The sequence below is a fragment of the Labrus mixtus genome, chromosome 7 (assembly GCF_963584025.1).
Source record: "Labrus mixtus chromosome 7, fLabMix1.1, whole genome shotgun sequence".
Classification (NCBI taxonomy): Eukaryota; Metazoa; Chordata; class Actinopteri; order Labriformes; family Labridae; genus Labrus; species Labrus mixtus.
The window spans coordinates 8,286,767-8,302,026 of record NC_083618.1 but is presented as its reverse complement, the minus strand read 5'-3'; the positions used below and the strand labels follow the sequence as shown (position 1 = coordinate 8,302,026).

The 15,260-nt window shown below is 39.1% G+C and overlaps 1 protein-coding gene across 1 annotated transcript; it reads right to left on the bottom strand.

The window, feature by feature from the left end:
- Positions 1–3,873: 3,873 nt before the first annotated feature.
- On the bottom strand, positions 3,874–14,699 carry zgc:113054 (uncharacterized protein LOC541322 homolog). Its single transcript, XM_061042528.1, has 11 exons — positions 14,565–14,699; positions 13,557–13,746; positions 13,379–13,470; positions 13,061–13,293; positions 12,710–12,946; positions 12,538–12,612; positions 12,195–12,411; positions 10,854–11,062; positions 9,937–10,009; positions 7,468–7,585; positions 3,874–6,025 (listed from the first exon to the last, which is right to left on the bottom strand). Exons 1-11 carry the CDS (start codon positions 14,578–14,580, stop codon positions 5,830–5,832), a joined length of 1,656 nt encoding a protein of 551 aa, XP_060898511.1. The 5' UTR covers positions 14,581–14,699; the 3' UTR covers positions 3,874–5,829.
- Between the last annotated feature and the right edge of the window lie 561 nt (positions 14,700–15,260).

The following is a 15,260-nucleotide window of genomic DNA, read 5'->3' as shown; positions in this document are numbered from 1 at the left end:
CTTGGTATTTTGAATAAGCTATGATTGACAATCAATGCTAGAGATTATGTTCACCAAAAACAACAAACAAACAAACAACAAAACCCTCATTTCATTTTCTAGACACAACAGTATCACCCTCAGAGTACTCACTCACTCTTGTCTTGTCTTAAACTAAACTCTGGATGTAGGCCTATGTGTTTATATTTCTTTCTTCTTTGTATTTGTAATGGTTTATTTAGCGTGCATTATTCTGTTGCTTTAATTTGCTTTGATGAACTGCTGCTGTGCATCACAATTTCCCACTGTATATCTATCCATCTATCATGTTCACAATAGGAATACAATTCACTTAGAGGACATGTTACTCGTGCAACAGACCATTTTTAGGAAGTCTTACATGTTCCATGAAACGAGTGCCAATAACTCCTCACAAAATCTCCTGTAAAAAGACACAGAAGACTGAAGGAAACTTGACTTTATTCTTCACCATCGAAAGACCATCTCTATCTCTCATCTTAACAGCCAAGTGTTTGTGCCATCAGTCCTTAAGAGTGCAAAGGATCCCAACGCTTTAATGTGTTGAATATAAAATGTGACCAAAGAACAATGCAGCTGTCAACCAGCATGCGTCAAAAGCAATCCATGGCAATTAATATTGAGTTTCTGTCGTGCATTTATCTGCAGTGGCAGACAATAAGGTCTGATGCAGGATCACAGAGCTAACAAAGACTCTAAACAATTTTCAAAAATGAACATCAAAGGCTTTGCTTGTCTTCATCAAAGTCTGCTGATGACTATCTTTAAAAAGAAAAAAGCTGCATTCCACGAGGCACATGTGCTCCCTTACTCAGACTGCTGTGAAAAAAGCGTTGAGTGATTTGCTGCAACACATTCAGGTGTGTTAGTCCCAACACTGTAGCCTACTGTGACCTAGAGAATATGGCTTTACCTTTGTCAAAGGTTCTCCACATTAACAGCAACACAATCACTGCATCACAAATCACACTCTGTACATTATGAGAGTAACTTGCTGTGTCTCTCATGACATTGAGGAGGATAGCGAGAAGGTGCTTGCTGAGCGTAGCCATGCTGTGTTGCCCAAATAGATAGCCTATGTTCCGTCTGAGAGTGATGCAGCCGTTGGAATGATCCCACTAGACAGATGAGTGCTACTTGAATGTTAATGAGGGCTCCTTTAGACACGCATAAATTAAATGATTAGATGTCTGCAATCATGCAAGGTCCTTAGGTGTCCCCTATTTATTGCATTTGAAATGTAGCTGCCTTTATTTACGACATGTCTCCCCTGTACAGGCTTCGCCACCTGAGCAGCCTAACATTTTCAAAAGCCGAGTTTTTTAATGACCTGAAAATGAATCACTGTGGCAGTATTGTAAGGGAACAGAAGCCCTCCCCCTTTTTGAAAACAAAAGGGGGAATTGTGCCATCCACTGAAAAAGCTTGTCTGGAATGACAAGCATGCTACAGGAAGATGCAGTGAAACATATTTTGTTTCAGAGATGTTCCATCTTGAAAGATATACTGATGAGACTTTGAGAAGACTCGGGGAAAAAAAGCACAGTCTCTGAACACAGTCACCAAACAATGAATCTTCCTCCTCCTTGGTTCATACACTCTTCATTACAGTCTTCAAGATGCAACAACAGCTATTTTCATCTTCATGATTGCTTTAATTACAGCATAACTCATGTCTCTGGGCTCCAGTAGTGTTTTCCCCATAGGAAACAGCATGTCAAGGCTGCAACAAAGGAGGGAAAGAGTATATATTCTCATTGGCACTTCATTAATCAACAAAAGAAATCAGCATGGTTTGACACTTTACTGGCCCAAAAGGAATCCACTACAGTATCGTGTTTTATTCCAGTATATTCTGAAGATTAAATAAATTAAATGAAACAAAGCTGTTATTGTATGGATCCAAATAGTTCAGTTTGTAGACATAGAACTATTTGATGGACAGGCAATAAGTGACTGCCTTTGCACTGAATTGTCAGGCACATTTTAAAGGCTCTCCTAGCCGTTCGAAGATGACCCTTGGGTGAACGGGCAGCTATAATAGGAAGCATCTAAGTTAGTCATCCACTCGGAGTCCAAAGTGAGGGCTTTTGTGTTTTTGTGTTGAGAGAGATGGAGGAAGAGAGAAATTTCTCTTAAGACACCCTCCCCCCCATTTATTAGGGTAATGAATTTCTGACTGCAGTGCCAGTTCCACTGAGCCTGCTTCTCGGCCTAATTCTCTGTAACATTTCCTCATTGCCGCTGGGGAACATTATATGAAGGCAGGGCTTACAATACCATCAATATGCCCAAGACGACAATCGGACGTCTCATAGATATTAATGGAAGTGCAAATTAAATCAAAGTTGGAGTGCAGCTATCGGGGCTATGATCAATGCCTTTTGCACAGTCAGATTTAATATGGGGTTTGTAATTTGAGTATCCAAACAAAACGTGCATCTTAATGGGAAAGATGAAAGTAATCTCACTTGGGAAGGAAATAACACATTAGCTGCATTGTAATTAGAGAACTCCAAGTGCAACGTTTTCCCCGCTCAGTGTGCTTTTTGAATAAAAGCCCTTTAGATTTAGAATGTGCTAAAATAATGTGGACGCTTAAATGTTTTTTAAGGCACCTCTTTATGTCATATGAAATATAATGTAGTGATAAATAAGTCTGGAAACTGATATAACAATAACACATCTGCCTTGTTGTTAATAATCATGAAAGAAAAATGTCAGGAAGTGTTGATTTGACAATAAAATATTTAAACCGTTAGAAAATTAAAGAATATCCGGTTTGTTAAAGGCCAAGCAAGTAACGGGGAAAAATAAATATACCAAAAACAGGATCTTGGTTAAAACTTGTCAATGATTAGCAGAATCACTACACAAAGCATTCAAACAGAACAAAATATAAATATGCAGCTTGACAAATCATCACAATTTTTCATTGGTAGGCCATCTGATTACTGTGCAGTGTAAGCATCCAGTTATAGTCATGCCATGAGAAGTCAGCAACACTGGTAGACAACGCAAGGTTTGATGCAACCTCTCATGATCAAAATTAAATGACTTAAAAAGTTTGCTTTTTTTGCCAAGAGTTACACAATAGAACAACACTCTGTTGTCAATACAGTAAGAAATATCAGATTCCTTTGAATCAAACTGACCCAATGTTTGGCTGCAATGACGATCACTTTTGCTGCAGGTAAATGTGTTGGATTAAATCGTCTAGCTTCTTGAGTATGCAGTTCACACAACACTTTCAGTTCTCATTGGAAGATAAATGTTGACATTTTCCTTTTGCTGTTACACAGTCATACATCTGATGATAGCATCAGGGACACGATTCCATTTATAATAGGTAACATTTCATCCTCAAACAGCGCACTGAGTGGGTATGTAACAGAATGCCATAATCCATCAATAAAAGTGTATTGATAATGTCAAATGTTAATATGTCATCCATAAAACCTTGGGTCCTCTCGTCACCAGGACACAACCTGCTCAGCAACACACATTGCCTCATTGTGTTGTTCACCATCGACCGGGGTCTCCCACAGAATGGCTGTTGCCGTAAAATGTTGCATGCCGTGACAGAGCTGAGAGTTAATCAAAGTTGATTTTCAGTGTGAGGGCACAAGTGCCTTTTTCGGCTGAAGAACTGTTTAGCTAAACAGCACTATGTACAACAGGGTCCCGCTCTTCACTGTAATGGTAGCAAAAGAGTGTCAGAAATAATGGATTCAAGATCACTTACACAGCTTGAAGCAGGCTACGGCATTCAAAGGGGAAAACACAATTTGTTGCTCAAATTATAGTTTCGGCTCTATTGGTTGCAATTGTAAAGAAAACACGAACTTTCAAGGAGAGCTTTTAAAGAGTTTAATAAAGAGCAAAACATGATGACAAAACAACAGTTTAGACACTGCCTCGGAGTGATGATATTGAATGGCTTCAAAGAGGACAGAGGGTAAAAAAGCTTTGATATAAACAGACAAAATGTCGTTGCACCACTTTTGGTTGACCTGGAGATGAAAAAAATAACAGCGATGACAACGATCCATAAATGCAAATGGCTATTGTTCTTCATCAACTAAGACCTAATATTTGCACTTCACTATCTTTGAACACTGGAAAGGATATATTTTAAATTCAGCTGTCCTTCTTTTAAGTTAAAACTAATAAAAATATCAAAAAAAAAATCAAATGTCCACTAAACAAAACATTTAATTGTAAATGTATTTATAATGCATTTCTTGGACTATCAGGTTGAGCTTTTTGCATACTTGAATCAGATTGTTGTTCTCATGTTAAATACACGTAAGCCAAAGTTCATTGTTATTACTTAAGATGATGGAAAATAATGTGATATGCTCTTGTTGCAACTTTTTGTCCTTGTGTCAGTGCTGCAGCTGCTTGTCTCTATACTGCCCCTCAGTGGCAAGACAGGAAATGGCCGCCAAGAGAAAATGTGCCTCTTATGTGAACAAATTCTCCTAGACCTTGTGTTCACACACTGGAAAACTTTTATATTTTACCATAAAATATGAGGATAAGAATCCCAATAACTTCTAATGTTCCATTGCAGCTGTAGATAAATAGCAGAGAGCAATGGAGATGATCAGATCTCACTCCATATCTTAATGGGATCCTCTCACACGCCATTCCCATTAATGACCAATCCCCCAATTATGTAAATCAGAGAACAGTCACTAACAGTGAGAAGTTGAAGTTGCTCACATAAACACCAACAGTGTCACATTACAGAGTGAGCTAATTGGCCACTACTTTTCATATAATTGCAGCAGCTGGGGTCACGTCCTCGGCTAACCTCTCCTTTAAGTATTGTTTTTCAGCACACAAACAGTTAATGGAGCAATTAAGAAGGCACTCACAAGCACCACTTGTGGGGGCCATTTGGCAAGAAAGTGCTGGAAAGAGGCAGACTGGAATGCTGTAATCCTGCATATGGTACACAAGAGTCTTGGACCAGAGGGAGTGGTAAGTCAAGGTGCAGACAGTGTACAATACATCTCACTTTTACCCTTTTGTGGTTTGAATGGACTAGGATGTAGTACTTTCCATGTAGTCTGTAAAAAAAAATATAATGCTTATTATTTATTTTAACCCTAAAATACAGTGTACAGAGTGTGATAAACAAGCACAACTGTGCCAGTTTATTTAGTTATTGTATGATCCATTCATGTGTTTTGCATGCTCAAGAAAAGCAGATGTCCTTTTATTTTTCTCAATATGAAAATGTCACCCCTGATGTTTTCCAGTAAAGAACAAAAACTAACGCTCATTTTTTTTTTTTTTTTTTAATATGGAAAATGAATTAAGAGAGATTGTGTCTTACTGTAAGACAATGCTAAAAGCCACAATTATCTTAATTGTTTTAGGATGAAGTAATGCATAGAGAACATGCAGCAATAACAGAGACAAAATAATCAGAGGTTGCTTTAAGAAAAAAAACAGTGTTTTTCAGTTCACATTTTTTCTCCACTTTCTTGAAGAAAAGGAGTTATTTATGACATATGACATTTCCACTGTTTGATAAGAACTGGCATCATTTTTCCAGCCATAGCACACAACAAACTGAACCTACGTACCCAACACAGAAATGAAAGCTTCCAGATTTCTTATCAAACAATGAAACAAACGTTAACATACCTAATTATTACCACTTTAATTAATACGGTGTTTAATGTGTCGTAAGGTCAGAGAGAGAGAGAGAGAGAGAGAGAGAGAGAGAGAGAGAGAGAGACTTATGCCAAGAGAGTAAAGAGGGGGTAAAAGTTTTCATCTCTTCATCTACCCCATCTACCAGAGACTTTGCCCACCCTCTATGACTAAGTTATGCCCTGTCATGTAGTCAGAGGCATCAGATGCCAAGAAGACCACTGCAGCTTGCAGGTCTGTCACTTGAGCCAGTCTACCAGCGGGGATATCTGACAGCCAGCGCTGCACAAGCGGCCTCAAACTCTCTGAGTGGATGAGAGGGGTGTCAACAATCCCCCTGAAAAGAGAGACAAAAAGAAAGTGAGAGAAAAGGGGTGGGGGTGGGGGCAAAATTGAATCAGAAGGCATCACAGGAGTGACAGCATTGCTTCAGAGCCACCACTTTGGTGACAAAAATAAACCCAATTATCCTTTGGAGAAAGGGCATAGCATGACATCTCTGATGATATTTACTGTGGGACTAGTGGTACTCAGATGAGCGGCCCATCTCATGAAGAGCCCATGGGTGTAAGGGGACATCTGGCATAATTTGCTCATATGATATGCAACTCCTTAATATCCCTGCTCTGATTCCAGTTGAAATTTTCAAAGAATTCAGGAGGAATTTATAAAAAAGTAAAAGGATGCTTAGGATTGTGTGGGTGTACTGTATTAGTATCCAATAGCTCTGCAACACATTTACTCAATCACAACATAAGCAGTTCTCTCGATACCCTCTCTACTTGTAACGGAGCTTACACCACTTTCTTCTAAAACAAACGACATCGAATGACATTCACAACTGACGTGACACTGACTAGAAAGCCTTGAGGCCTGAATTGTTGTTCAATGTATTCTGCTGCCTTGATATTGAATTCTAACACTGGATAAACTAGGACTTCTAAGAACCCCAAGACATCATGGTTAACATATTCCACCTCAATTATATATCACTTCAGCTGCCCTGTTATCTGGAACCTTTGCTGGCAATCAGAGGTACTGTTTTCCCTCAGCCAATTTTCTAGATAATGCAGCTTATCACCACCACGGCTAAAGTTGCCAATAGAATCAGGCTCCAGTCAACCTCGTGAGCACTAATTGTGTCCCTTTTTTATGCATATTTACCGACTGTCACTTCAAAGAAATCAGCAGCCCATTGAGACGCCCGGTAAGCGAGGGGAGAGACAAATGCTTCTCTGCAAATTAAAATTAGCAAACAAGCTGCCGATAAATAAAGCTGAGCGTGAAGCGTGTGTGAGGGCTTTGTTCTGGGGCTATGACTGTGCTGGCTCGCCTAGTGCCACCGGACGGATTTTGCTCAGGGATGGCTGGGGCTAAGGGACGCTTCACTAAACCCCCTCCTCACACAGTCACACACAACCCGCCCTGTGTTCTACTGTTTTCTTCCCCCTGCTCAGCTTCACAGACAAATAGATACAAACAAGGCGCTATTGTTGCGGCGACACTTTAAATGAGGGTGCAAATTTGATTCCCTAATTGAATAGAACAATTAGAGCAAGTGTTTGGTTGATTCATCCCTCAAGACATCATCTAATTAAGAACTGATGTATTGTTTGAGGATTTAAATTAGTGCATCATTCCTAAATGGGGCTCTTCATATGAAAGCAAACACACTAATCACCACTTTCTCTGGCAGCTCTGTCCCTTAAAACGCTCAAAAGGTGGAACCGTGTGTTTTGGCAAATAGGAGGAAGAAGGCTGAGAATGGACAGTACTCACGGTGAAATGCAGTTGACACACACTCCTCTTTCAACCCATTCAGTGCCTAGAGTCTGAGTCAGTTTGACCACTCCAGCCTTTGACGTATTGTAAGAGAGCTGCTTCTGGGGATGTGGGACTGCAAGGACGAGGATAGAAAGATTAAAGCACAGTGTTATATACAGAGAACATTTATTGCATCATTAATAAAAGGAGGCACTTAGGAAATTTACAGGTTATTGTAAATCTTTTTACTCTTACTATTCTCTTTCTTAACAGAGAACAGTTCTTTTCTCACAGGGGCTTACAGCATGCACTTCATATATCAGCTCATGTGGTTCTTGTTGATACTACATAAAAGCTCTTCCATTAGCTGCTGAGGCCTCTGCGGACGTGGTCATGTAAAATTAATCGCTTATTATGTCCAGTTATGCTCTGTCCTCAGCAACAAAGACAGGTAGTCATTTGTTTGCCTTGACCATCCCAGATGCTGCACACTGCATGGGATGCCGGGACAGGGGCTCATTTTCTGCTGGTTGATTAATCATCACAAGAAAAGCTCCAAGTTACATACAACTTTAGTAGTTAACCTCAGCACCCGTCGATCTGACTGCCAAATGGCTTCAGTGTGAGACCGCGATGATGAATACCAGCCAGCTGCAGAGAGGCAGAGAGGGGAGAAAGGGCTGCAGCATCCCGCATCCCTAGCTCAAATAAAGGATATATTTCCAGGACAGAGGTAAAAGTTGGAAACGGAGTAAGAAATAAGATGTAAAGGGTGGGATAACAGAACTGTGGCTGAGAGTGTGCTTGAGTGGGATTGTGTATAGATAACAGACAAAGGTAATGTTCGGTTGGGCTGGGCTGGATAAGGATAGGCTACGACCTCAGAGGAGCAGGCAAGGAGGGGCAGAGCCCAGGGCTTACACGCAGATTGAAGGTGAAATCCGACTTATCAGGACAGGAAACACAGCTCAAAATGCCTAACAGCACTAATCCTCGCTCAAGACCTGATGATACGGCCCCAAAATACCATTCAGAAAATGCCTTCATCCTTTAAATAAACCTGCATTGATGTTTTCGCTGTCTTAAAGAGCAGTAATCCCCAGAGAAGGGAAAGGGAGTTAGCAGGAGAGCATTCTCAAAAGCCCTCTTTAACATTCACCCTGTTACTTGTTGCCCATTTCAAGTGGGAGAAAACATGCTCTTTATCAGGCCTGCCTTTACATTTTGAATTCTTCAGAGTTCAAATAATGCTCTTTTTTTTCCCAGAATGGTGGCTGTTTTAATGTGAATTGCTATGCAGCAGATGTCTGCAGGTATGAGAGTCACAAAGCCTCTTAAAGGTCCTCAGCCAAAAAGCAGAATGTGACCATATTTACTTGGATATTTCCTGTCTGGGAGTCTTTGATCTGCTGGCCATTATTTTGAAAAAAAAAAAAAAAAAAAGGTTGATGGTTGGGACTTTGTTAACTGTGTGTGTGTGAGTGTATGTGTGTGTATGTGCGTGTGTGCCCAACAACACCCCCTCCACACACAATCTATTCAGCAGATGGACAAAAAGCTGTCATTGAGCATTTTAATTGGGCATTTACGGCTGCTTTTTGGGCTTCCACTTGGCTAGAACAGGTCCCATCTGATTACACATTATGACAATATTATAACAGATGTCCAGACCAATAAAGTAAATTCCTGAAGGACTGTACGTAATGTGAGTAATTGATCATTTTTTTATGCTGGCCTCTATTTACCAGCATGCTCCTGTTTTACAGATTGCCCCTGCAGATGGGACTGTGGCCCATATGGCATAGCAGTTTACTGGCTGTTTGACTATACTGCTGATGAAGTGTTGCTGTTCCTCTGGAGGAACCTGTTGGAGGAACAATACACAAGTGCTACACATTTCAAGCCTTTAACTAGGCACTCACTACAGTCTAAAAGTGTCTTCCGCTGTTCAAACAACGCTGCTGGCACAGGTTTGGGTTTTGCCGTTGCACAGGAACCCTCCCTTCCCTTGTTGTACCTCAGGTCGCCTTTTACATCCTCTAAACATCTCCACAGAGAGGGGATGTTTATTATGATGCAAAAGCACCTCAGCAAGATGCAATTACAACAGTTTTCTGCAAAGCTCACTGTATACAAGGGTGGATGAATCTCTTTAGAGCAGAGTTTAAGTGGATAAGAACTGCAAAACACAAAAGCTGACTAATCCTGCTTTGAATGAGCAGGTTCAACCTAAGCTTCTCATAAACAGGAAAACTGCTTCTTTCAACTTTGCCCATGTAATGATCTTCAATCAGATAGGATAACTCTCTTTCAACCTAAAAAATGGTTTATTGTAAAATGTGTTGGTGCACACAGCTGTATAGCTTGTTAGTATTTAATTCTCCTTTCCTGATCTGGACACGACTCTTCATGCAAAACTCAGATATTAAAAGCAGACATGTGGGGGCTCAAGAGAAAATGTGCAGGAACAGAATCATCACTCACCTATCAGACTGGCCATGGAGGCTGTGTTGATTATCTTACCATAACCTTGCTTCAACATCACTCGGCCTGCTGCCTAAGGCAAAAATGCAGAGGAGAGATACACATTAAACACCTTCTTGTTGCACTGAAATACTAGAAAATGAACCAAAAAAATACATAGTTTTAGTTCTTGGGGGCAAACATAGAGGTTCAACGGCATTTGAGGCAGCTGAGTGAATTTTGACTGACTACCGAGAAGGTGAGGCCGAACTGACCGTAGGCTATCATGGTTTTAACAAACATATATTAAAAATGGTAAAAATCTATGTAGTCATTTAAGGATTACTTCTGTTTGTAAATTAATTGAAATAGAGACATATTTGATTTTTCTAATCAAAAGATTCTTCCATAATTAAACATTACAGCTTTGCATAATTACAAATACTCCAGTTTATTTTTATTAAATAGTAGCCATCAATAAAATAAACATTTTAACCCCCCCTTAAATTATTTAAATAAAAGATTAAACAGTTTCAGAAAAGGTACCAATGGATTTTTTTCAAATTTCAGATGACTGAAAGACCAACAGTTTTTACTCACTGACGATTAACTGCAAAATAACTTAACTTTTAATTTCCAATACATGCAAAAATTACAAAAAAACACAAAATCATGTTGCCCTCACCTGATAATACTATGACCTTGTCTTTTAGGTTTTATTAGTAATACTTGAATTCACTTTTATGTTTGAGTTAAAACTAGTTAATTAAAAAATAAAATGTTTACATTTGAAGTGTTAAATGTGTTGGAATACAAATGCATAGAACAAAAGAAAAATGCATATTTTGTGTAATACAGTTTTGCAAATGTAAGCTTAGGTAGTCAAACACACACACACACACACACACACACACACACTCACACAGTGTGGTACAAACCTGACAACACATGAAAGTACCCCTCAGGTTAACATTAAAGGTTTGGTCCCACTCCTCCAGACTGGTGTCTTCACTGGCTGAGTTCAAATTAATTCCTGCATTGTTACAGCCAATGTGAATGGCCCCCCATCTGGAGACAATGTTATCAACCATTCTCTGGACATCAACTGGTTTGCTAATGTCAGCTGTGATGGAAATGGCATTGATGCCTGTATAAAAAAATGTTTTCTGTTAGAGCACTTTGTAGATTAAGCCACATTATATGCATTCAAGCCACTTCTATACTTGAACACTTTAGACAATCAACATTTAAAATATTATTAGAATGTAGAGCAAATTAAAAAAAGAAAAGTGAATGAAAATTGCTTTGTTTTTGTCAATCCAAATACCATTTAATGCTTTAAAGAGATAAAGAGAAGATATATGAACTACTGAGGCTCAGAGGAACATCATCCTGACAAAGAATATCCTTTATTTTGCTGCCCTCTGCTGGCCAAAATCAAAAACTAACCACACTAAGAATCTATGGCATTAGTCAAGAGTCTGTGATTTCACAGAGGTTCTCACATAAACCCTGAAACATGACATGTTCTGCTCTCTCTTTTTAGCTGATTCCTTACATTTGTTGCTTTGAATGGATTGCTCCATGTAATAGCCATTTCAAATCTTCAGGAAATTACTATACTTATAGTTTAACTTTATTTAACTCTCATGCAATTCCTCCAAAATAATGACCGTCTCATTGTAAGCTTTACATTTAGAAATGGAGACAGCAAAGGGGGATTTATTTTCTCAACACAACTTTGAAAAACAGATGTTTTCTTACATTATGACTCAGTGACAACAATGAGAGCACACAAAGGGAAATAAGAGCTGCAAATAAGAACTGGTCATTGAATTTATTATCTGACAGGAACAAAACTACAATTCTGATGAATTATTAGTCAAAATAAAAACAGCTAGTTAACTATCAATTGTTCAGCTTTTCTTGTTTATACGGTAACTGAATCTTTATTTTATATTCATTTAAATTTTGATTTATCATGCATTTTTATTTTGTTTCATGTTTTACATTTATTAATAAACCAAGAGGTATTCAGCAAATTTGATTTTGATCAAAAGCAGAAATAAGCAGTCATACTATAGCTGACTGTAAGACAGAGCTAACCACTTGGCCAATCAGGTGTAAAGGCCTAAAGGGCATGTAAAGGGAGAATGATACATAGATGTGTGAACAACAGTTTGTTTACTCAGCTACAGAGTTAGAAGTGCAGGAATTGTGGGAATATAACAGGGCTTTGCAGCTCAGACCCAAGTCTTTTTTGTGTCTACATTTCTTACCTTTCAGAAAAAGCTCTTTAGTAACTGCCTCAGCTTTATCTTTGTCAACGTCTATAATGGCCACCTTTGCACCAGCCTCACCCAGGGCATGAGCAAAAGCCCGGCCTATGCCCTGGCCAGCACCCGTTACATAGGCCACCTTTCCATCAAGTCGCATTCGATCGAGGATGGAGCGTCCTTTGACCCCGCGGAAAACTTCGTCATCTGTTATTTTACTCTTGTACAAATAAAGAAGATCAGCTGATAAGTCAGTGAGAAAGGCAATTTAGCTTAATGAAAAAGGAATGCAGACAGTTATAGGTCATCATATCAGCACTTGCTCCTTGAGGTCTCTAAACATTACCTGGGTCACTGAGCTTTCCAAAACAGCAGATACCCGACGGATCAAACTGATCCCATCTCTAAGAGGGATCATGACCTTAAAAACAAAAAGCAGCATTGAAAAACGGTCAAGCACAAATAAAACAAACACAGTTTCATGTAGATGTAGTAAATGTAGTAAAATTGAAATGTACCTGCTCCACGCGGGGATCATCACAGACAAACTGATTAAATTCTCTAAGAGCCAGTGCATTGTCATCTGTGGAGTCTTTTAGATAAACTTTAGCTTTGAACAGTGAGTTATCAACACATATGATCCCTCCCAATCTCAGCAGGTTGTTGTCCAAAATAAAGTTGTAATAGTTAATATAATTATTCTTGTCCGCATCGATGAACACCATGTCAAACTGCTCCCCTGCAGCAGCCAATTCCTAGAAAAGACAGAGGAGTCAGGGTTAATATTTTTCTGCTCTGATTATGCACATGACTGTGTCCGAGTCTTCTCTGACAGTCCTTTAAAGTTGAAATGTTTCTTTTTCGTTCACCTTTAAGGTGTCCATGGCAGGTCCAGTATGGACATTAATCTTTCTTCCATGTGGAGACTTGTCAAAAATTGGCTGGGCAAAGTCTTTGAGGTACGCCTCTAACTCACAGGCAACTAAGCAGCCATCCTCAGGAAGACCTTCAGCCATTGACAGTGCACCATAGCCTGTGAACATCCCAATCTCCAGAACCCTCTTAGCTTGACTCATGTGAATCAGCATCTTGAGGGTCTGGCCTGACAAAAAAAAAAAAAAAAAAAAGTTGCAATATGCTATAACAGGGAATATAATGGCAATGAGCAGTACATCAAAATGTCAGACCTTCAACATGTCCAGTGATGCACTCTTTGGGAAGCTTGAACATGGTTTTGCCCTCCTTGTGCACTTGTTCCCAGTCATGGGAAATTGTTTTCCTACAAAAAGAATAAATCAAAAAATTAACAAATTTGCCTCACAAGTTTATAGAATTGTAGATTATGTGTAGGAAGCCAAGCCATACTCATAGAGTTCTGCCAGAGGTTTACTCTCCTGTGTGGTCATTTTTTCCAGGTAGTCATCCAGGCCACTTGCTATGTCCAAGGCCTTCTGCAAGTGACGAGTCAACCCTTCTGGCACATTATCACTTGTTTTGGCTATCTCATTAGCTTTTGTTAAGAGATCCACAAGGACTTCCACTGGGGTGTCAGGAACTTTGGGAATAGTATCAAGTCATTTTAGTTACGTCATTTATCAACTCTCTCTACACAGTTCTTCATTTTTCAACAGAATGAAGGGCTTAACCTCTAAATACTGGTCACTGACTTTCCAGTTATTTTCTCAATTTAATGAACTAATGACAGAACAATGTGGGAAAATGCCAGTTATAACCACCCCACGCCTGAACGTGAGTTTCATTCTTTGCTTTGTCCTAAAGACAGACAGTCCATGGCTTAATATAGCCAAGAAAAAGAAGATGCAAAACTGCACAAACAATGAGTTACAAAAAAAAGTTTAATTTATTTTTAATTTTGTTTTTGTAGTTGGCTGGGTAAAAGCACGTGGAATATTTATCACATCTAGGTCTACAATCATCTACAAAAACGTTGTATTTCAATGAGTTAGTTGATAATGAATTGATCTGTAGATTACCAGAGTAATATTCTCTGCTATCAATAATTTTAACATTCATAATCAACAGAGTGGACACAATAGTAGGCTATATAAGAAAATAATAATTTGGGTGGATGTTGGCCGTTGCTAAATTAACGTCATGACATCACTTTTTGACAAAGGTAGGGCCCTGCTCGAAATTACATTTATACACAGCCTACACACACTTTTATCTCCACACCACAGACGAGACACAAGGCAGTGTATGCAACAGACAGCATGTAGCGGTGCATCTGATCTGCAGATATGCCATACCGTATTCACTAGACTCCAATAGAGTTAGTCATCCAAAGTTACGAACTGTGCCAAGTTATGACACATGACCGCGCAACAACAACTAATCGGTCTGTATTCTTACCCTTGTTGGCTGGCATGGTGCTCGTTTCCGGGCGTGACGATTACGTAGTAAGGGGTCTGTAGAGTGGTGATATAAAGCGACGTAGTGGTGGAGTGTATGTTATATCACAGCACGCAAATGACTTTGTAAGGGGAGTGGCTGAGAGCTTGCACAACAGGCGCAAACGCGCGTGCATGCTTGTCATAGTTCAGTCAGGCTGCTGCACGAGACTAAACACGAGTCGCAGTTTTTTCAACTTTGGAGACAAGTGGGTTAAAAAACATCAAAAGTTATCGAAAGTTATAGCCTAAACCAAAACATACTATGCAAACAAAGAAAATATTACGTAAATGGTCAATGTGAAAATGTTTTGAGCCTATTCTTTCCAGGAACAAATATTTAATAATCTTCAGAAATATGAACATGAAAAAGCAACAATCTGACTTCTTAAGCATAATGAACAAATTCCATTCACATGATCAACTACAACATTTCTAATGGAGCACCAACTGAGACATTTTAATTCAATTATCTACATTTGCAATATGCTACTTAAACTCAATAAAATTAAAGGTAAGTTATCTTTTAACGAGACATTACATTGAAATACTGTATTGCTGTCCACTTGCCTGGGGAAATTTTACTTTAAGGGGCAGATAACTTACGCAAGTTTTTTTGTTTTTTTTACCCTAAAACTAAACTATGTATTGGTCTTTT

Coding starts and splice junctions, on each gene's coding strand:
- zgc:113054 (XM_061042528.1), bottom strand. Junction 11,063..12,194: donor TAAAGAGCTTTTTCTGAAAG/GTAAGAAATGTA, acceptor TTTTTTATACAG/GCATCAATGCCATTTCCATC. Junction 6,026..7,467: donor TGTGTCAACTGCATTTCACC/GTGAGTACTGTC, acceptor CTCTCTTTTCAG/GGGGATTGTTGACACCCCTC.